This window comes from Danio rerio, chromosome 7 (genome assembly GCF_052040795.2).
Source record: "Danio rerio strain M-AB ecotype USA chromosome 7, GRCz13ab, whole genome shotgun sequence".
In the NCBI taxonomy this organism is placed as follows: Eukaryota; Metazoa; Chordata; class Actinopteri; order Cypriniformes; family Danionidae; genus Danio; species Danio rerio.
The window spans coordinates 26554285-26575545 of NC_141027.1; the positions used below are offsets into that span (position 1 = coordinate 26554285).

The 21261-nt window shown below is 34.6% G+C and overlaps 2 protein-coding genes and 1 long non-coding RNA gene across 6 annotated transcripts in view; all 3 read right to left on the reverse strand.

Annotated features, from left to right (window-relative positions):
- Window positions 1–21261, reverse strand: part of LOC147835992 (uncharacterized) — a 41488-nt gene that overhangs the window by 10739 nt on the left and 9488 nt on the right. For 3 of the 4 annotated variants that reach the window (XR_015495713.1, XM_087261153.1, XM_087261152.1), the window contains 2 exons: window positions 169–198; window positions 12–88 (listed from right to left, as the gene is read on the reverse strand). Coding sequence is in view for 2 of the 4 variants with exons in the window: in XM_087261153.1 (XP_087117279.1) it covers window positions 12–88; window positions 169–198 (107 nt within the window). In the remaining 2 variants the exon portion in view is untranslated. Of the gene's footprint in view, window positions 1–11; window positions 89–168; window positions 199–1492; window positions 1629–21261 lie in introns of those variants that run through there. The other variant, XR_015495714.1, reaches the window with a different exon arrangement.
- sox19b (SRY-box transcription factor 19b) lies at window positions 3682–7038 on the reverse strand. Its single transcript, NM_131702.1, is given in 2 exon segments — window positions 3682–5341; window positions 6146–7038. Coding segments are annotated over 2 exon segments (882 nt in total). The 5' UTR covers window positions 6781–7038; the 3' UTR covers window positions 3682–5094.
- On the reverse strand, window positions 7185–20873 carry LOC147835993 (uncharacterized). The gene is made up of 3 exons (XR_015495715.1): window positions 20770–20873; window positions 16354–18972; window positions 7185–11292 (listed from the first exon to the last, which is right to left on the reverse strand). It is a non-coding gene; the product is annotated as an uncharacterized LOC147835993 (long non-coding RNA).

Below are 21261 nucleotides of genomic sequence, written 5' to 3' on the forward strand. Positions count from 1 at the left end.
CACTCACTCACCTGTGCACACACAGCGTCTGAGGTATGACTGACAAGACATCAGATGAGTGAGTGATGAAAGATGTTTTGATGTAGACCTGTGGACAGATTGAAAATGATATAGAGTCTGTTTTAAGTAATAGCTCAGTCAAAAATGTAAATCATGTCATTTACTCACCCTCAATATTTCGTTCCAGCTATTTCTTTCCTGTGAAAGAGAGAAGCAGCACTGAAGAATGGTTATGAATGATTTTACCTCAGAGTGAATGACATTTTAATGAGTATAAACAAAACATACCAAACAATAAAAAGATGACACAACATCAGTGAGAAAAACTAAAAAAATCTAAATCTAAAATTAGAATGGAAATATTTGTTTACATAATTTTATCTTGACTTAAAAGTTTACAGGCAGTCTGGTGTTGATATCAATGCCCACTTTATTAGCTACATCTGTTCAACTACTTGTTAGCGTAAAGATCTAATCAGCAAATCATGTCTACAACCCACGGCATTCAGGGGGTTTGTCTGAATTGTCTCAATTGTCTGAAAGAGAATATATCCAGTGATAGTCATGATGAGTATAAAAATAACTTGTTGATGCCAAGAGTTAGAGGGAAATGATGAGACTGGTTCAAGCTGAAAGAATAGCCAAATTAAATAGTTAAATAAAGACTTGTTACAAGCAAGGTATTCAGAAGAGCATCTCTAAGCAACACACAAGACATTAAACCTTGAAGCAGATGAGCTACATCAGCAGATGATCACACCAGTGGCAATTTTGTGAGCTACAAACAGTAAACCAAGGCAACAGTTTGCACAAACTCATTAACATTTAACAACAAAAGATGGAAGGTTGCCAGGTCTGATAAAACTCATATTTCTTTGAAAACTTCAGATGATATAGGGTCAGATTTTGGCAAAATTGTGACATGAAACATGAAATCACATGAAATCTATTATGCTTTTCCCAGAGATGGGTAAAGGGCGTAAGAACCTGCTGGATAAGTTGGCGGTTCGTTACGTTGTGGCGACCCCGGATTAATAAAGGGACTAACCCGATAAGAAAATGAATAAATGAATCTATTATGCCCTGTTTCAAGGGTTCAGAATGCCGGTGTAAAGGTGTGAGGGATATTTTTTGGCACATATTAATAAAAACTGGGCTTTTTTGTTATCATGATTTAACCATTTTGTGATGCTATTTCCAACAGAACAACATGCCACAAAGTTTAAAATTTCTGATTGGTTTCTTGAGCAATATATTCAACAGATCTCACTCCAAAAAAAGAGCAACTTTAGGATGTGCCATAATAAGACATGTGCAGCCAACAAATCCGCAGCAACCCTGCGGTACTCTCAGTAATATGGACTAAAATCTCAGAAGTATGTTTACAAGACTTTGTTGAATCTGCTACAAATGATTTAAGGTTTTTCTTTTAAGAATAACATGAAATAAAATGGATATTTCACCTAAACTTAAATACTGACTATTTACTTACACTTGAGTGGTTTCAGAACCTCCTGCCTTGCTTTTTTACGCTCACAAAAGAATAAAGATGAAAACTGAAATCATCTACTTATTCAGAACAAATACTATGGAGGCAGGTGGCTAGCTTTCTTCGAAATATCTTCTTTTGTGTTCAACAGAAGAAACTCAAACAAGATTTAAAATATTCATGTATGTTTAAACTGTTTATCCTGTACAGAACAGTAAAATAAAAAAAAATAAAAAATTGACATTAAAAGTGTCAGTTCATGCCCATGATCGCCAGTTTTCTTTGCTTGTGTTTCACCTGTCGAGCAGTGAAGTCTGTGCGTGCAGGAGGGGAGCGGCTCCCTCGGAATGCATGTAAATAAATAATACGCACCCCCCGTTACTAGAGCAACCATTAATCTCGTTTCCGGATTTATGACGAAATAGTAAAAGGCTGTTAAGTTTATGTTAAACGTTTTATTTTTACTTAAAAACGCTTGTTGACAAACTAAGCACGAAAAACCCACCAAATATCTCGTACAAAGTTAGTCAATTGCTTGACATAGAGTTTTGGCCTTAATCTACAAACTGGCAGCCCACAGGAGTTTGTTGAAGCCTCACTGGTCGTTGCTAAGTGATTTTATGTTTCTCACCAGAAAATCCAGCACCCCCATCCCAACTCGACACCCACATTCGCCCTCTCAACCCCCCGGCATAGTCAGAAGTCGTAAGCAGAGCTCTTTTGAAACCTTGATATTTTTATTCTATAAAACAATTTTAAAAGTATTATTGGATATTGCTTTACTTACTTCTAACTTGGAAACTCGCCTGAACTGTTATCAAGGTAAATAAAGTACAGGCTCTTCCAGCCCCCCTCCCTTCGCCCTCCGATTAGCCGCAGCAGCTCTTACATTTTCATGAGAATGACATTAGGAGGTGAGGGGGTTAAACCCGAGGAGAAAACGGGGAGAAACGACGGCAACGCTAATTTTCCGCACAGCGGGAGGCGAGAAAAGGGAACAAAGTGGTCCAAGGGAGCCTCTCCGGATTCAGTGGCTTACTACGTACACCTGCGAACTCAAAAGCAAAGGACAATGTGCCTCCGAAACGGCCAATTACGACCGAGACAACAACCAGTTTTCAATCTGGAGAAAGAGGGTTATGCTGAGGTGGACAGTGAATCTGGGGGCAAAGGAGATGATGTCGCCTTTAAACCGTTCTGTTTTGCCCGTTTTCTTCACATCTAATCCTTTTATCAATTATATACAATTAAATCAGCCGTTTTTCCTATCTGGCTTAACTTAAAGATTGATGGATTAAATATTTTTTTTATTAAAACGTTAAGAAAAATAGGAAAATAGCTTAATTTGTGCTAAACAAACGCAAATAAAACTTTATATTGATAAACTGTAAAATAAATTATCCTTAAGTTAGCCTGATTAAAAATTTGGCCTTTTTGGATTTCATATTTATTCACTTATATATATATATACACAAATAATTTATTCAATTTACTCACCCTCAAGTGGTTCAGAACTAAATTTCTTTATTTTATTAACTACTGAAGATATTTTAAAGACTGCTGAAAACCCATAACCATTGACTTCTCTAGTAGAAAAAATACCATTTTGAACTGAACTTATGTTCAACAGAAGAAATAACTCCTTAAGTTGTAAAACAAGTAGTGACACTTTTAATTTTGGGTGAACAATCTTTGTGTTGTTTTTATTTTACTATGAGTCTCCAAAAGGTGAATAACAGCACTAAGGCTAAAACTGTCATTCAACCATCACCATTTCACTCACATTAAAAAGTTCATGGCTGACTATGAAAAAGTAATTTACCTCTGGCAATAGGATTGACAAATATTCATGTAATGCTGAAGGTCAAAGAGGACTGTCCTCAAAATTAGGACTGTAAACTCAAAATTACATACAACCGACCACTTTGAGAGATGTAAACAATAACAATGGTCCTTACATATTTCCTGTTTTACATTTTTAAATTTCCATAGCTTTTGAGAATCCAAAAAAAGTCCAAATATTGATAAATAATCCTATGGCAGGTGTATAAAAAAAAGGAATCATTGAATTGCTTCGTAACGATTATGAAATAGTTTGACAGCAAGCAGGACATTTTCATGAGCCAATGACATGACAACACTGAAATGGTCTACACAAACTTCAACAGAATCAAAACTTGACACAAAATGTTGCGTTGTCATTTTTTTATTCTGTAAAACGGCCCTTATAAGAGCCACAAAACCAATATACACTGTACAAAAAGGGTATTTACAACCTAGATTAAAATTATTAAAGAAAAAAAAAAAACAGCAAGCTGCAAACTCACTTCAATGGTAATGTAAACTTTTTTTCCCCATTGTGCTTAAATCACCATTCAATTAACAAAAACATTAGTATCTAACTGAACGAACTTTGTGGCAGCAAAAAAAAAAAAAAAAAAAAAAAAAGTCAAATTTAATTCTGACAGCCACAAAAATGCCACCTGCAGTTCAGGAGTTCAAAACTAACCTTGACATGACTTTGCATTTTGTTGACAAAAGGTCACACTGTGAAAAGAAAATTTCAGTCAAGTCCACTGAACTCACTGGTCAACCATACTGTAATGGTAGCAGCAGACTTAATGCTGTGGCAGAATGAGAAAGACCAGAGGAGGTAGAAACCCTTCTAGTCTAACGAAGTGCATTGACTGACAGCGAAGATCAGTGCATTCGAGTTTAGCCCTTAAGAGGGAAATGCTGGAACTAGAAAAACTCAACATTTAGCAATCTGCATGGCCAAAAACTGACCATTTACAGGAGTGCAATTACCTTGTAAAGACTAGAAACAAAAAGATTAGTTCACAAACAAGTTTGATACATGTGAAAATCAGATATTATTTAAAAGTAAGAAAAGTATAATGACTTTCTCCTCACTATTATGAACCCATTCAATAAAGGCAATCTATACCGTCATCTTCTCACTATTTATTTGAAGGAGGCCCTGAGATTGTCCAAAACACTTCGCTATACATCAATACCCAAACCTAAAGAAACAAAGGTCAACTTGACCAAACACTCAGTTATTCAGTGCGCTTAGCCAGTTTGGGTATAATAGCAGGATTCACAAAACAAAAACTAATTTACACTAGAGGTCACATGGTATGTCTATTACTGGCCATTGTGATTATTATTGGTTGACCTGTTTTCAGAGTCGCCCTGTTTTGTACCCCAATTAGGTTTTGGATCATGATTGCCCACTGCTGCATGAACAACGCATGTTCTAAACATTGCATGAAGCACAAAAGAACACTGTTTATAATTATAATAATTAAAAAAAACATATGAATTTAGGAAGAGGATGTCTGAACTGGAACTTGGAGGAAAAAAGGCTGACTGAATTATCCTAATTTCAGGAGAAGTTAGAAAATGAAAGGTCCCCGGTCAAAACACAGAAGACTGAAATGGTAAAATTTTCTATACAGTTTCAACACAGAACTTCAGATCATTCAAAGCGAGGAGGTAGTAAACAATCAGAAGTGTTCAGTAATCCACACGGTCTATGAGTGGCACTACGGTCCCAATAAGGATCCAACTAATAGCAGTTCAGGGAAAAATTTCCCTAAACTTCAGATGTGAGTGAGGGGAACAGTTCCACCAAGATAGTGCTGTTGGACACCAGGGTAAGCCCTCTGGTTTGAGCTTTCGCTGGTATCACCGCCTGGAATGTACATGCTAATCATGTCCCTCAGGTCCCCTTGGAAAGCACCACGGTGGTGGTTTGGTACTCCAGTGGGTGAATGCGACAGGGGTTCTGGTTTAACCATGGACATCACCGGACTGGGCTGCTGAGCACTGCTGCTGTAGGACATTTGACTGTGGAGAGGAAAAAAGGGCAAACATTGAAAGTTAAAAAAAAGAAAAGAAAATCCAGGATTAACAGCACAGAGAATCTGTATCTTTCCACACATAAACGCCTCTGCGTTTGTTCCAAAACAACAGGTCTATACAGGTTAAGCCAGCTTACTTGTGGTGACTCTGGGAGAAAAATCGGTAGACAAATGCTAAAGTGTGCAGTTATGATTAACAGGCAAACTGATAAGTGTGCAGATGTAAGGAGATAATCTAGACAAATGCCAAATGCATGAGTTGGGAAATTAAATTAGTCAGAGACCTTAAAGGGAAAGTTCAGACAAAAAACAATTTACTCACCCACAAGAGTTCATTATTTTCATCTAAAGATGATATTTTGAAGAAAACTTGCAACATGAAATCACTGATTTCCATAGTAGGAAAAACAAACACAATGGAAGTCAAAAGTTACAGGTTTCGAGCTTTCTTCAGGATATCTTGTGTGTTTAACAGGGGAAAAAGTAAATCAAACCGTTTTAAAACAAGAAGGGCGAGTAAATGGTGAAAGATTTATTTTGTTTTGGGTGAACTATCCCTTTAACTTCAAACATTCATAATTACAATTGCTTTTAGATGCCCAAAATGTGGATTTTCGCCATATGAATACAGTTAATAACATTCTAAGCTAAAACTTTCAACGTCTTTACACACACCTATTAAAACTGAACGCATTTTATGCTTAATGTCAACGTATTTATCGCTTCGCGCAATAGTTTACCAATTTTCATATATTGTCGAGATTTTAGTAGCCCTTTTCTCAAAACAAACCTGTAAGAGCTGGCGCTGTTCATGTAGGGCTGTGCCGCCGGGTACTGCAGAGCTGACAGATCGTACCGGTGAAGTTGCTGCGGGTATCCGAGCGCGTCCCCCTGCATGCCCATGTACCCACCGGCGTGACCCCAGCCGTAGCCGTCCATCCTCGGGCTGCCACCTTGTCCCTGCGCCACAGCCGATGCCAACAAGTTGCCCGCTGCAAGAGGATATTTGCCGACAGGATTGTCCTTCTTCATGAGAGCTTTGGTCTTGCGCCGGGGCTTATATTTGTAGTCGGGGTACTCCTTCATGTGCACCGCCCGCAGCCGCTTGGCCTCGTCGATGAACGGCCGCTTCTCCACGTCCGTTAAAAGTTTCCACTCCGCGCCGAGCCGTTTGCTGATCTCAGAGTTGTGCATTTTAGGGTTCTCCTGGGCCATCTTCCTCCTCTGACCCCGAGACCAGACCATAAACGCGTTCATGGGCCGCTTGACTTTGTCCATCGGGTCCACGCCTGGCGGACAAGCGGTTTTCGAATCGTGGTGCGCGTTTCCCACCCCGCTGCCCGGAGGAGACATGCCCGGGCTGTGCTGGAGGGTGTGGGGTGGACCAGCGGTCTTCAGCTCGTGCTCCATCATGCTGTACATCATGCCACTTCTCGCTTTGAGTTTCAACCGCGCAATGCTAAAGCAGCCAATTAAAAGTGCACGAGCGAGCCTAATCAGGTCAAACAAATCCGGCGCAGGTGAAGACTTTTGATTGTCTGGCTGAAGAAAGCACCCCAAATAAAAGCAGCAGCAACGAGGGAAATCTCAAAGCATTTAGAAAAGTTACTAATGCAAAATAAAGTAGAAAAGAGCGCGAAAGGAATCTCAGCTTGTTTGTGTCTGTGTTGAACTCTAGACAAGCCACTTGTTGAGCAGCGATAGTTTGCAATCCACGTTGAACCAATTGTATAATTGTATTCCACGTCTGGCCAATGAGCGCTCAACGCAACCCCTTTGCTAATTTGCATAACAATTGTTAGGGATGTGGCGTTTCTCGTAGGAGATCTGATCACTTGTTGCAAGAGGTAAGAGGCACGCAGAGAGCGAAAGCGAGGCTTATATTATTGTTTTTAAAGAATAAAAGTCGTCGTATTATATATAACTGTTGTAAGTGTAAGTCTAATACAATATTGTGGTAGATGTGCTCATGTTTTAATACGGAGTCCGCAAGCAAGCATTTAAAAGGTACACACATATGCTGTGTTGTGGCTTTCTTTGAAACTTTTTCTATGACTTAATTAGTTTCACTTTGCACCTTTACACTTTCTGTGTCTTCTATTGTTAGCTCTGAACCCGATCATCCTGGGGTCATGGGAAAAAGACCGAGCTCAGACATTTTCTGTTAAGACTTGTAGTTATTATTATCACAAAGTGGTTTATTTGTCTATTTATTAATTAATTAATTTATTTATTTATGAGTTTGTTTTCTTGGCTTGATTGATTTAAAGTCAGATGTTTTTACAACATGGCTCAAGAGTTTGCAAACATTAAAATGTTTTTTAAATAAATATCGTCAGCTTGATAGGGGTGTTTTTTTTTTTAAATAAAAATACAGCATAAACTGTATTATTGTAAAAATTATTTCAATCAAAATGAGCATGAATTGTCAGCTTTATTTCTCCCATGTTTAATGTCAAGTGTTGATTTAGTAACTATTTTAATATGCACATTTGCTATGCTCAGTAGTTGAGCAATTCTAGCATTATGGATGTGACATTTGCAGTAAAAGTCAAAACATAAATTCACAGAGAAAGTATACTTTATGTTAACATTATATTGAAAAATCAGTTTATATTTTCCAAAACTACTAACCACAGAGTTACGGAATCAGAAAAAATATCAATCTGTAAATATTTTTTATATTTTAAATGAGGAAATTAAACATGCGTTATGGATGTGACCAAAAAAGTCTGAAGTTTACAGTATACAACATACTTTGTGGAAAATCAGTGAATTAAACTGCACAACCCAAAAGAAACAACGGCAATCAGAAAGGTAAGAGTTGTCTCTCTAAAAACAAAAATGATTGATTTTATTTGCATTTATGAGGGAAAAGCTTTGTCACTGATGTGACACCTCTTAGCAATGGATGTGACAGATGTAAAAATGGCACTTGTGTGACTTTAGCAAATCATTATAGTTGTATAAACACATTAAAGGAGACATTTTTAAGTATTTTTAAAGTACTGTAAAACACAAGCCTACACAAAAAAACTAGAAACGGTTTTGCTATTTTGGTGAAAACTTAATTTCTTTTGATGGCATGGTTGAAATTTGCATGGAATTGCTCTCTTTATCAATGTTGGAAATACAATCTCCTTCATATTTTGGTGTAGATATACTTTTCAGTATTCTTTGAAGAATAGTAAGTTAACATTTATTTGAAACAAATCTTTCAGGAAACTATGTGTTACTGTCACTTGATCAGCTGAATTCCTCATTTTATAATCATCAGCATCAAAGATAAAATGCTTCTTTTCTTATTTTCTCTTTTTTTTCTTGTAACTTTTGAATTTCAGTAGCCCTACAACTGTTCTAAGAGTGATCGAGTTGTGTACTGAGCAGCATTTGAAATGGATACATTTGAATATCCGTTTTTTGAATATATTTACTCAACAATTATTTAAAAATATAAATAATATTCTACAATATTATTATTTCATCACTGATAATACAAATCTATCCTTGGTGAGCAGACTTTTAAAACCATCTTGACGTTTCCAAATGTTTTGTGTATGGATAAAAGCAAACAAGTAAGGTACAGCCAATTCATAATTATTAGGTGCTTGTTTTCAAGTCCTTAAGTAGCCAACAAAATGCCATTACTCCCTTTTGATGACAATTTATGACAAGCAACTGTCAGAAAATTCTATAGGTGTGTGATTTTCAGTGTTTGTAATTGCTTGAGAAAAGGTGTGGGTGCAAAGCTTTATGATGCTTTTTCTTTTCTTTGTAGACACAGGTGTGAGTGCTTGTGAGCTTGCAGGCGCTTTGTGAACCATGTTCACGGCCTCTGTTCGTGACTGACAGTTACGCTTTTATGCCCATCGCACCACAAATTGTAGGGCTTCATTCTTCCATATACACACAAAAATTATTTTTGCTGGATGTTCAAACTACTTATTTAAAATGAGCCAAATCAACACAATTGCTGAGTTTTTTTTGGGGACAACTTAATTGCTTTATGTAAATCTTTGTAATTTGTTTAAAAGTAATTAACTTAATTGATTTGTGTTAGGAAAACAAGAAGGAATTGTGTGGAACCCAGCATTTTTACAGTATACACTGCAGGGCTCCACATAATCAATTAGTTTTTTTGGACATAAAGAACTTAAGTTAACAAATTGAAGTGGATTGAACATAAAACAATTGAGTTGTCCCCCTAAAAAACATAATTTAGTTGTTTCAGCTATTTTTAAATAAGTACAAATAGTAAACATCATTTTTTGAGTGTATCTAAACATTTTTAGACAGATCGTACCCCTCTTTATGCAGAGAGTCCCACTTATTTTGCCATCCGCTTTCTTTGATCAGTTTGGTTTGTGACAGGAGAAAGTTCCTCTCAGAAATGTTACGTGTAGCTACAAACACTCACAGAAAGCTGAAAGACCTCATGTTTGCATACACATGTGCTCCACATGCCTCTCTCTGACTATTGTGTTGCTTTTTTGAACCAGTGTTTTCATGGGTTTGAATATGTATGTCCAAAACAAGTTACAACACAGTTGTTTTTCCAAAGCGCACACAAAAGATAACCACCCCATTCAGCCGGGCTGTAAGCTGCTCAAACATGGCTACCTGAATGAACCTGTAGAGGAGAATCAACACAGCTTCTCTGACTGAACTGTCTAGACTCCTTTTGCTTATTTGCCTTGATGCAGTTTTTTTTTACTGCGAACTTTAAAAGTAATTTTTATCTTAATCTGAAAGGTTTCTCATGTATAAGGAATTATTTGATATAACTATGCTTATGCACTGTAAAAATAAAAGGTTCCTATACACAATTTTGACAGATGTAAACAAAAACAATGGTCCCAATGTATTTCCTGTTGTACATTTTTTATTTCTATAACTACTGAGAATACAAAAAGAGCCACATATTATAAATAATGTTATGATAGCTGTTTCAACATTAGGTTATTATGAATGAATTGCCTCTTGTTACACTTATGAAATAGTTTGACAACAAGCAGGAAATGTTCATGGGCAATAACATGACCAAATTGAAATGGTCTATAGTCACCTTTTGGGGTTCTTTACAATGCCATACCAGCAGAACCCTCTGTAGGACCTCTAGGCAACCTTTCAAAAGGGACCCTTTCAAAATCTCTTTACCTGATTGTGTGTTTATAGATAAAATATATATAGAATTTTCAATAAATAATCACTTTTAATAATCAAAATGCATCACAATTACATTACATTTTAAATTGTACATTTTAGTGCAAACACTCAAATTTAAATAGTGTCTAATTTACTGTAAGAAACATATTAATACAAATAACTGCAAATCTGCTAAAAGTTGAAGTCAAAATGATTAACCATTTTGAGAAATATTTGAAAAATCACAGGAGGATGTTTAACAAACCAAGATTTTTTTTTTACAGTATTTCCTATCATATTTTTTCTTCCGGAGAAAATCTTATTTGTTTATTTTGGCTGGAATAAAAGCAAGAATAAAAGGTCAATATTTTTTCCATGGATGCGGTGATAAAAAAGAAAATCAACACTTCTTTTACTGAACTAAACAAACACTTGATTTTGTGTGCGTTCATGCAGCTTTTCTTGAATTCAAGACATTAAAATGCTTCTAATGTCCAAGATATTATTAATTATATAAATTATATCTGTAGGCAAGGCGAGTTTATTTACATAGCACATTTCATACACAATGGTAATTCAACATGCTTCACAAAAACAGGAATAAAATAAACAACTATGAGAAAACAAAAACATGACAAGTAAAAAAAGACATCATAGTGCAACCTGTGGGATGTGATATTCGGATGTGCTAAACAGATGTGTTTTAATTTAAACATAATTCTTTAATGTCTGAAATATAATTGACGAATTCTAAAATAAAATGTGTTTTTTGATTACAGGATTATAGAGAAACTATTTGGTCCGTGTATCATCCGTTCATTTGATTATTCCTTTTATTACGGAAAACGAAACATCAGAAAAACGATGAATATTTCGTTTTTCTGTTTATTCTGTAGGCAGAAAAAACGGAAACTCATCTGTTATTCAGCTTATTAACTTAAAACGAAATAATAAAACAAACACAAAACCAAAACGAAATAATGAGTCAAAAAATGGTCCGTGTACGTTTTGTTCATTTGTTTTCCATTTTCAAACGGAATAAAGGAAATGGAGAAAACGGCCGTTTTTCCGTTTTACTTTTGCTCACGAAAAAACGAGATTTTGGCTGGATTTTCGTTTTTTGGTTTAGGGCAGGAAAACGGATAAACGACTTTAAAATTCATTTTACACATGTAGGCGGTGCTGAAACGCCCACTTTCCTCTAATTGGTCAACCAAATCTGCGCTCGTGACGTCACCCTCAAAATAAAAGCCTTACACGCAGGCTTTTAATTATTATTATTTAATTATATATTAACTAAGTTTACATATTCTATCATTTGAACCACACACAGTTAGCAGGCTTACATTCATTCCGTATGTATAAATAAATAAAAACGTAAATCAGCAGTATTCTTAGACATTTGTCCTTAAAATAAGGTCATAGTTCACTGCCAAGCTTCTTGCTGCTGTGCACCTGATGCAGAGCAAAGAAAGCCATTTCCGAGCAGCACCTGGTTTACATGATTGTTTCAGAGCTATTGTAGGCCTAAATAATAGCCTACTCTGTATAAAATAATAATTTATTATTATTATTATTATTATTATTATTATTATTATTATTATTAGGCCTATTATTATTAGTATTGTTATTATTATTATTTACTTAGTTATTCAATGGTTGTAAGAACACATTGGACCCTGCATGGGGCTATAATAAATGGTACCATTTGTTTCTATTGGATTTTCTCCTATTTTAATTTAATATATGCCTTTAGCCTATTGTAAATATTTATTTGATAATTAATACTTTTTTATTGCAACGTCAAAGTAGGCCTGTCTTATTATTATTATTTGTTATTATTATTTTGTCATTATTGTTGTTATTATTATTGTAGCAGGGACATAGCCACAGGTGAGGCAGAGTGTGCTGGTGCCACCCAAAGTGGCATCTTGCACCTGAAAATAGATGCCTTCGCGCTCAAGCGCGCGCAAAAAACTTGCACAGGCAAAAGTAATGATGAATGTGTTGAAGGAAAAAAAAAACATTCTAATTATTTGTTAATAAAATAGTGCAACATTATTCTCAGTCAGTGTAGGCTGAAAAAATTAAGATCGCCAGCATTTCAAGGGTGGTTTTATTTTTAGTTCATTGCTGCGACGCGCTATATTTCACTAAGGCTGCATGAGACTGAAAGCGCATCTTGCTTATTTTCTCTATTTTACATACAGAACATATCATACAGTCCAGGTTCTACCGTTCTAGTGAGTGTGGGGCATTGCTTTACAGTGGTAAAGTGGATTATTTCTTGGCAAATTCAATATGATTCACTTTGTTTAGTAATAAATTTCATAGTTATAAAATAACTACATTTCAAGAATATGTTAACACTTCCAACTATTTAGGATTATTTATTGCATCAAAAGTAATTTCAAAGTAACATTAAATGTATGTATAAACTGCTTAATTTGTGTGTGTAAACACCTAAGATGCAAAAAGCTTATTTAGACCAGAATAGGCCTACTAAATGCAACGGTCAATGTATGTAAACTTATGACCTAAAATGTCTTAAATGACTAAATTTAAGTCTTTTTAAGTTTTTAAATAATTTAAGTTTAACATAAATGATTTAAACTTTAAACTTCAAATTAACAGAGTATGGCAAATAAATTGTTTATTAAATGGAGGTCAGGTGTCTATCTTAATTATAATTATTAAATATTATGACACTATAATTCAGTGGTGTATTGGAGAGTACGCACCTTTTAATTAATTAATTTTAAATAAGTGGTTTATCCTAAATAAAATGCAATGGGATCGGTGTGCAATGAATAGTTTGAAAACCCCTGGTTCAGACTAGACGAGCTAGCTGTCTGTGCGCTGCGCTAATAACTTGGCATTTGCTCTTTTCGGTGCTGCCAGATGTATTTACTATTGCATAAAATAATAAAAAAGGTAATTCGGTAAAGCGCGTGATGCGCACAGAAATAAGCGCACTATATGCATATGTCGAATTAAGTTCTCTTTTTCTTTAATCAAGACTTTTCCATTCGAGGAATTACAGTTAATAATAGCTTAGTCCTTATAAACGATCAGTTTATAAAATACACAATTTACGGATCAAGCCTAATGAAGAATAAGAAGAATATGCAACGCATTATGATCCTTGAATGATCAAAGCGCATTTATATAAACTATATATTTTATATAATCCATAAATGTTAAAAAACATTATACATTTAAAGTAATGGAACATTATATGTTATAAAATCTAAACTATTATTTAGGCTACAGGCTAAATAAAGGCGCCTTTTCGGGGCTGTTCATCGCGTGCGTCAAAGAAAAGACATGACACAATCTCTATAAAAACTTGTTGTTTATTTACAATATCTAAAGGGATATAAAACATCTAACATGCATCTCCATTCTCAACGAGTTTCTGTGTTCTGCATCCTTCACAGACCGAGGTCTCATTCCGAGGTAATCTGTAAATATTCTCATTTGGTTCTGGCACATTCTTGATTAAAGGTGAAACTGACCGGCGCAACGGATGATTTGTCATCTAGAGTGACTACAGTTATAATACAGGTTATGGAACTATTTCACTTTAATTTCATATTATTATTTTATTAAACAAACAAACCAGTTTTTGTTTTGGCTCTGCATGCAGCGTATTGAATCTTTGAAGCATTACACTTCAAATGTTATTCCTTTTTTTTTTTTATTGTATTTTTAATATTTTTAATTATACAACACAAAATTAGTTCTAAACAGATACATTTTCCTATAGGCTATGATGAAGTGTATATTTTTGTTCACACAGGTCCTATACAAAACTGTGTGGATGGATGATTTGTTTCTCCGTGAAAATCACTCATTTAATAAGCAAACCAGGCCAAAATGTTGTTTAGCTTGCGTCAAACTGGATGGACAATTTACAAACATATTGAATACAAAGGCTGGTTATTTTATGCAATGAGGGACAATAGGCCTATTACAAATTAAAGAAAATTATTTGCATATTAAAACGAAAATATATAATACAACAACAGATCCTACCTCGTAAGAAATGACTTTAGATAATGTAAATAAGCATCAAGTTTTTTTTTTGAGATTGTGTGTCTAATTCAGTAGTGTAGTGCGTTCGCGTGTTTCCTCCGCGTGCTCCGGTTTTCCCCACAGTCCAAAGACATGCGGTACAGGTGAATTGGGTAGGCTAAATTGTCCGTTCTGTATAAGTGTGTGTGTATGTGTGGATGTTTCCCAGAGATGGGTTGTGGCTGGAAGGGCATCCGCTGCATAAAAACTTGCTAAATAAGTTGGCGGTTCATTCCGCTGTGGCGACCCCAGATTAATAAAGGGACTAAGCCGACAAGAAAATGAATGAATAATGTGCAATACTAATTTAAAATACGTATCACTAACCTTATATGTGAAATAGCAGGGCCCGCTGTAGCACTTTCTCAAGAAGAGCAAATGTCAAATTATTAGCGCAACGCACATGTAGCGAGCTCATCTGTTTGTCGGAACTACTAGACACAATTTTTTATCAACTATAATGTGTTTAATTAGTTAATTTGAAATTTATTTCATTATTCCAGCAATAATTGTTGAGTGAAAGAATGCGCTAGAAATATGCATTGCGGCTCCCTTTATTGTACAGGCTTATTGCACTTAAACTTTTTTAGGTGCGGCTCTCGAATTAGTAAGGTTATGAGTAAATGTTATTTAAAATATTTAAAGCCTGCCATGTAGCCTACAATAACAGCAAATTTAATAATAAAAAATAATAATTATAAAAAATAATAATAAAAAATAATAAGACATGCCTACTTTGGCGTTGCAATAAAATAGTATTAATTATCAAATAAATAATTACAATATATAATTAAAATAGGAAGAAATAAATGAAAACAAATGGTACCCTTTGTTTTTATAGCAGGGCCCAAAGTGTTCTTATTCTGGTTCTGCTAACAACTATTAAAAAGAAAAAAAACACACCAAACAATAAAAACACTAGTAACTGATAATAATAATAATAATAATAATAATAATAATAATAATAATAATAATAATAATTATTATTATTATTATTATTATTATTATTATTATTATTATTATTATAAAGCCCTTGCTCTGAAACAATCATGCAAACCAGGTGCTCCTCGGAAATGGCTATCTTTGCTCTGCATCAGGTGCACAGCAGCAAGAAGCTTGGCAGTGAACTATGACCTTATTTTAATGACAAATGTCTAAGAATACTGCTTTACGTTTTTATTTAATTCATATATATACATCCGCAATGAATGTAAGCCTGCTAACTGTGTGTGGTTCAAATGGTAGAATATGTAAACTTAGTTAATATATAATTAAATAATAATAATTAAAAGCCTGCGTGTAAGGCTTTTATTTTGAGGGTGACGTCACGAGCGCAGATTTGGTTGACCAATTAGAGGAAAGTGGGCGTTTCAGCACCGCCTACATGTGTAAAATGAATTTTAAAGTCGTTTATCCGTTTTCCTGCCCTAAACCAAAAAACGAAAATCCAGCCAAAATCTCGTTTTTTCGTTTTCTCGTGAACAAAAGAAAAACGGAAAAACGGCCGTTTTCTCCATTTCCTTTATTCCGTTTGAAAATGGAAAACAAATGAACAAAATGTACACGGACCGTACACGGACCATTTTTTGACTCATTATTTCGTTTTGGTTTTGTGTTTGTTTTAATATTTCGTTTTAAGTTAATAAGCTGAATAACAGATGAGTTTCCGTTTTTTCTGCCTACAGAATAAACAGAAAAACGAAATATTCATCGTTTTTCTGATGTTTCGTTTTCCGTAATAAAAGGAATAATCAAATGAACGGATGATACACGGACCCTATTTCAAAACTTTTTTAAAAAATCTTATTGTTACACTTTCTTTATTTGACAAGAATTTTGACTGAATATTCAGTCATGATCACTGAGAAAATTGGATGTTTAAAAGGAGATTGAATTGCAGAATTTTGTCTTCAATTTAAAAATAATTCATCATCCTACTTTTGTGCCAATAAAATGTGTTTTCTTTATCCGTGTTATTTTAGATTGAGTAACTATTGTTGTTCATTAATATTTAAAATGGCTTGAATTCATGTTTATTATCTGTTTAGAATATTGATACATGTTTTTTATTTTAAATATTTTGTCTAAATAGTTTCAATTCTTCTTATTTTTTATTTTTAACTTTCAATTTAGATTTAGTTATTCTAGTTTTGGGCAACACAGTGTCACAGTGGTTAGCACTGTCACCTCACAGCAAGAAGGTCACTGGTTCAAGTCCTGGCTGAGTCAGTTGGCGTGTCTGTGTGAAGTTTGCATGTTTTTCCCATGTTCGCGTGGGTTTCCTTCGAGTTTCCCCCACAGTCCAAAAACATGCGCTATAGGTGAATTGAATAAACTAAATTGGCCGTAGTGTATGAATATGTGAATGTGAGAATGTATGGGTGTTTCCCAGTACTGGGTTACGGCTGGAAGGGCATCTGCTGCGTAAAACATATTCCAAAATATATGGCAGTTCATTCCGATTTGGCAACCCCTGATCAATAAGGGACTAATCCAAAGGAAATATTCTAGTTTTAAGTAAAAAAAAAAAAAAAAAAGAAAAGAAATTTCCAGCTGAAAAAAGTGTCTATTCTTGCATTTGCATTATCTTGTTTTACTTTTAGTAAATTAAAATAGCTCTGTTCTTTCTACATGTCATTTACAAACGTAATATGGTTATTATAAATATATTATACATTTTGATATTGTATTATTAACCTCTTGAGGAAAAAATTGTATAGTTTTAGCTAACTGCTTAGTCCTTCTTCATAATTTCTTCATTTTGAAAATGAATATTTTCGTCCATTTCTCAGTGAATATAAGCAATGTATTTTGGTGCATTTAAACAAAACCGATTTATTAAAGTTTTATTTTTTTAGTAATAATATTTTAGTCACCAAACATTTTTAGAAATTGAAAGATAAAACAATTCAAGCAAAATATTGCTAAAATAAACTACAATCGATAAAATTTCTACAAAATTTGTACATTTTTTATTTCTCCTAATTTTTCCTCTTTTTTTAAATTTTGTATTTAATATTTTTCTATAGCATGTAAATTTTGCTGTAGTAGTTATTGAACCAATATGGTAAGTTATTTTGTTAGGTAAGCTCCAGATTTAGACCAATCTAATGTATACGCACAAATATAATATTGTAAAGCTTCCTATTAAAAATATGAACTTATGAAAAGATTTGTGAGGGGTGTACTTATATATGCTGAGCACTGTACATTCTTTTACATCTAAATATTTAAAACTTATTGTACAATACAAATAAAAAAATGTACACACTAATAACTGAAAGCCCTCAATTGTGTACATACTGTAGTTGCAAAAGCGTACATCAATATTTTATATAAAATTCTAGTGATTTTTTTTTTTACTCTTCTTAAGAATGAGCATTCAAAATGTGATATTATGCTAGATTATAGCTTATCACTACCTTTTCTGAGCAGCTGTTGTGGTATTAACCTATAAATGTGTGGCAAAATATGACATTTTGATTTGAGCTAGCATGCCCAATAGACTTAAGAGAAAAAAAAATGAAGTGGCCCTAAAAAATGAAGAGACCGAGTTCACAATAAATCACAATGGGCCCCGAAGAAAGGAGGAGGACGGATGAGGAAAAGCTTGAGGAGAAGGGAGAATGGCGGAGATAAAGAAGAAAAGAGAGTCTGCGAGGGGAAGAGGGCAACTTGGAGAGAGTGCGGTTTGTCCCCGAGTCCTCCCTGACAGACCCAGTGAATGGGGCCTCTATTCTCTCCCTTCTTATGTAAATGCGGGCTTCAGTCTCCTAGCCATCCGTCACTGCACAGAAAGACCCTGGCAGGCCCTTTACGAGCCTCCTGCTCGCATAATCCCCGAGCCCACAATCATGCGCCCAGCAGGGGGAGAGGGGGCGAGTGGCAGGGGGGTTTCCATGCAGACAGTGAAAGTGTTCGGAAGGCCACCTACACTGAGCGCACATCATCAAAACATCTCAAATAAGGTGTATAGATGGAGGCGAGAGGTTGTTGATAGGAGGAAGAATGCCGGAAAAGAGGGAAAGATGGGGGGTGCGATCAATTGAATGGAGGGGGACGTGGGACAGGGGTACATGATGCGGGAATTAACATGGTGTTTGCGTGATGGACAGGTGAATGAGGGCCTCGGGGGACTTCGCTGGAGCCCATCTCGCTGAAGTGATCAAAAGTTGCAGCCGTGGAATCGAAATGACACAGGCCTTATGAGAGTGCGCATTGCTATGAGGTTTTTTTTTGGCATGTGTGTGAACGGAGGAGCGTTTGCTACTACGCCCGTCCTCGTGTGCTGGAATGACAGCGCAGGTCCTATTGGTATGCGTGCTGAGTTTGGGACACAGCTGAATGTTAGTTTCTGTGCTGTGGATGCAGGGGATGGGGTGCGTGTCTGCCCTCCTGTGGACAGAACTTGTTATTACAGGAACTTCTTACAGGATCAAATTTTCTTTTTGCAATTAAATTGGTAAAACTTACCACAGAATGCGGTATTATCACGGTATTGACCTAAGCTGCACAAAAAGGCTATTTTATAGGAATAATAACAAAAATACTGTATTGCTGTATTGTATTTTAGGTGTGTCCAGATCCGATCAAGTGATCGAAAATTGGACCTCATCACGCGGTTTCAGACTTGTGTGTGTATATATATACAGTTGAAGTCAGAATAAATAGCCCCGCTGAATTACCCTTTCCCCAATTTCTGTTTAACGGGGAGAAGATTTCTTTAACACATTTCTAAACATTATAGTTTTAATAACTCATTTCTAATAACTGATTTATTTTATATTTGCCATGATGACAGTAAATGATATTTGACTAGATATTTTTCAAGACACTTCTATACAGCTTAAAGTGACATTTAAAGGGTTAACTGGGTTAATTAGGTTAACTAGGCAGGTTAGGGTAATTAGGCAAGTTATTGTATAATGATGGTTTGTTCTGGCGACTATCAGGAAAAATATATAGCTTAAAGAGGCTAATAATTTTGACCTTAAAATGTTTTTAAAAAAATTTAAAACTGCTTTTATTCTAGTCAAAATAAAACAAATAAGACTTTCTCCAGAAGAAAAAATATTATCAGACATACTGTGAAACTTTCCTTGCTCTGTTAAACATCATTTTGGAAATATTTAAAAAAAGAAACAAATGAAAGAAGGGCTAATAATTCTGACTTTAACTATATATATATGACACCCAGAAACAGCAATGTGTGCAGCATGACATTACTTTGTTGCAGAGACGCTATTAGTTTAATGCCGGCAAAGTAGAACATGAAAGCAGCTTGAAGCAGAAAGTGCGAGTATGTCTGTGTCTGGAGGTATTATAAAGGTGATGACGACAACATAGCCATAGCAAACTGTGAGATTTGTAAACTTATGATTGCCAGCCAGGTATTTTAGGTTGAGCTGCTATTTGTTTCTATATTTATATTTACTGTTGCAATAAAGTCCAAAAGTGAAGAATTTATGTTGTTTATTACTTGACTGTTTAAGCCTCACAGAAGTGCTCTGTTTGTTGAATGTCAAAATAAAGTGAATTAAATAACAAATAAGGAACATCCTTGATCTGTTTCTTTGCTCTTTTATATTTTTTAATGTATTATAGTAGTATCAGATTGGGTATCGGAAGATACTCAAAATCAAATGACTCGGATTTGAGGGGAAAAAAACCTGATCGGGTCATTCCTATATACATGTTCAGAGAAAACAAATGTAAACAAACCAAATTAAATTGCAAAAAGATTATAAATTATAATAGGTAACACTGTCCAATAAGGTCTCATTGGTAAATGTTAGTAATTGATTTAAATTGACAGTGAGAAAAAGACATTTATTACAGCTGCTATGTTAATATTAGTACCTCTTCATCAGTTATGAACTGCATTTAATAAAATGATTACAACTTAACATGTTATTTTTCATTAACTGAGAAATTAACATCAGCTAAGATTAATGCACGCTTTTGCATTCTCATCTTGAGTTTAGTAAATAATAACTTTCATTGTTATTATTGACAAATATGAAAATGTTCATATGATTGACTTAGGTAGCTTTAAGTAGCTTTATTATAAAAGAGATTTGCTTTGTTTACCAATTAAGTGGATCAAATTTGATTTGCATTGTAAACATTAAATAGAAATTAAAAAGCTATTATTTCCTATTTCATATATCAATTTAAGGTTATGATACTCACAAGATAATTCTGCATACATTTGCAGATTTTTTACAAGATTCTGTGCAGAAATAGCCAAAAATGTCAGCAGATTCTGTCTGGTCCTACTTATTCCACAGTGTTACCTGTTAATGTACAATATAGCCAAATAAATAGTCACAGAATCAATATTCCAGCATCCAGTAGGCCAGATTAATGTCAAAATGTGAATGTTAAACTAACCAATTAAGTCTCCAAGCATTCAATGTTGTTATGAACATTGTATTTTATGAAGTATAATGTGAATATTCTTAAAACACTCTAAAAGTTTAAATAATAAATAGTCATTTATGGAATAAAACATCTTTGGATCAACTTAAATGGCGTAAAATGTCATTATAAAACAAGTAACTGAAAACTGTCATATATTAGGTTGAAACTATTTAATGCATTTAGATGTAACAAGTTTAAGTAATTCATTTAAGTTGCATTTCAGAATGTTTTTTATACTGTAGTTGCATAAGTACTTTGTTT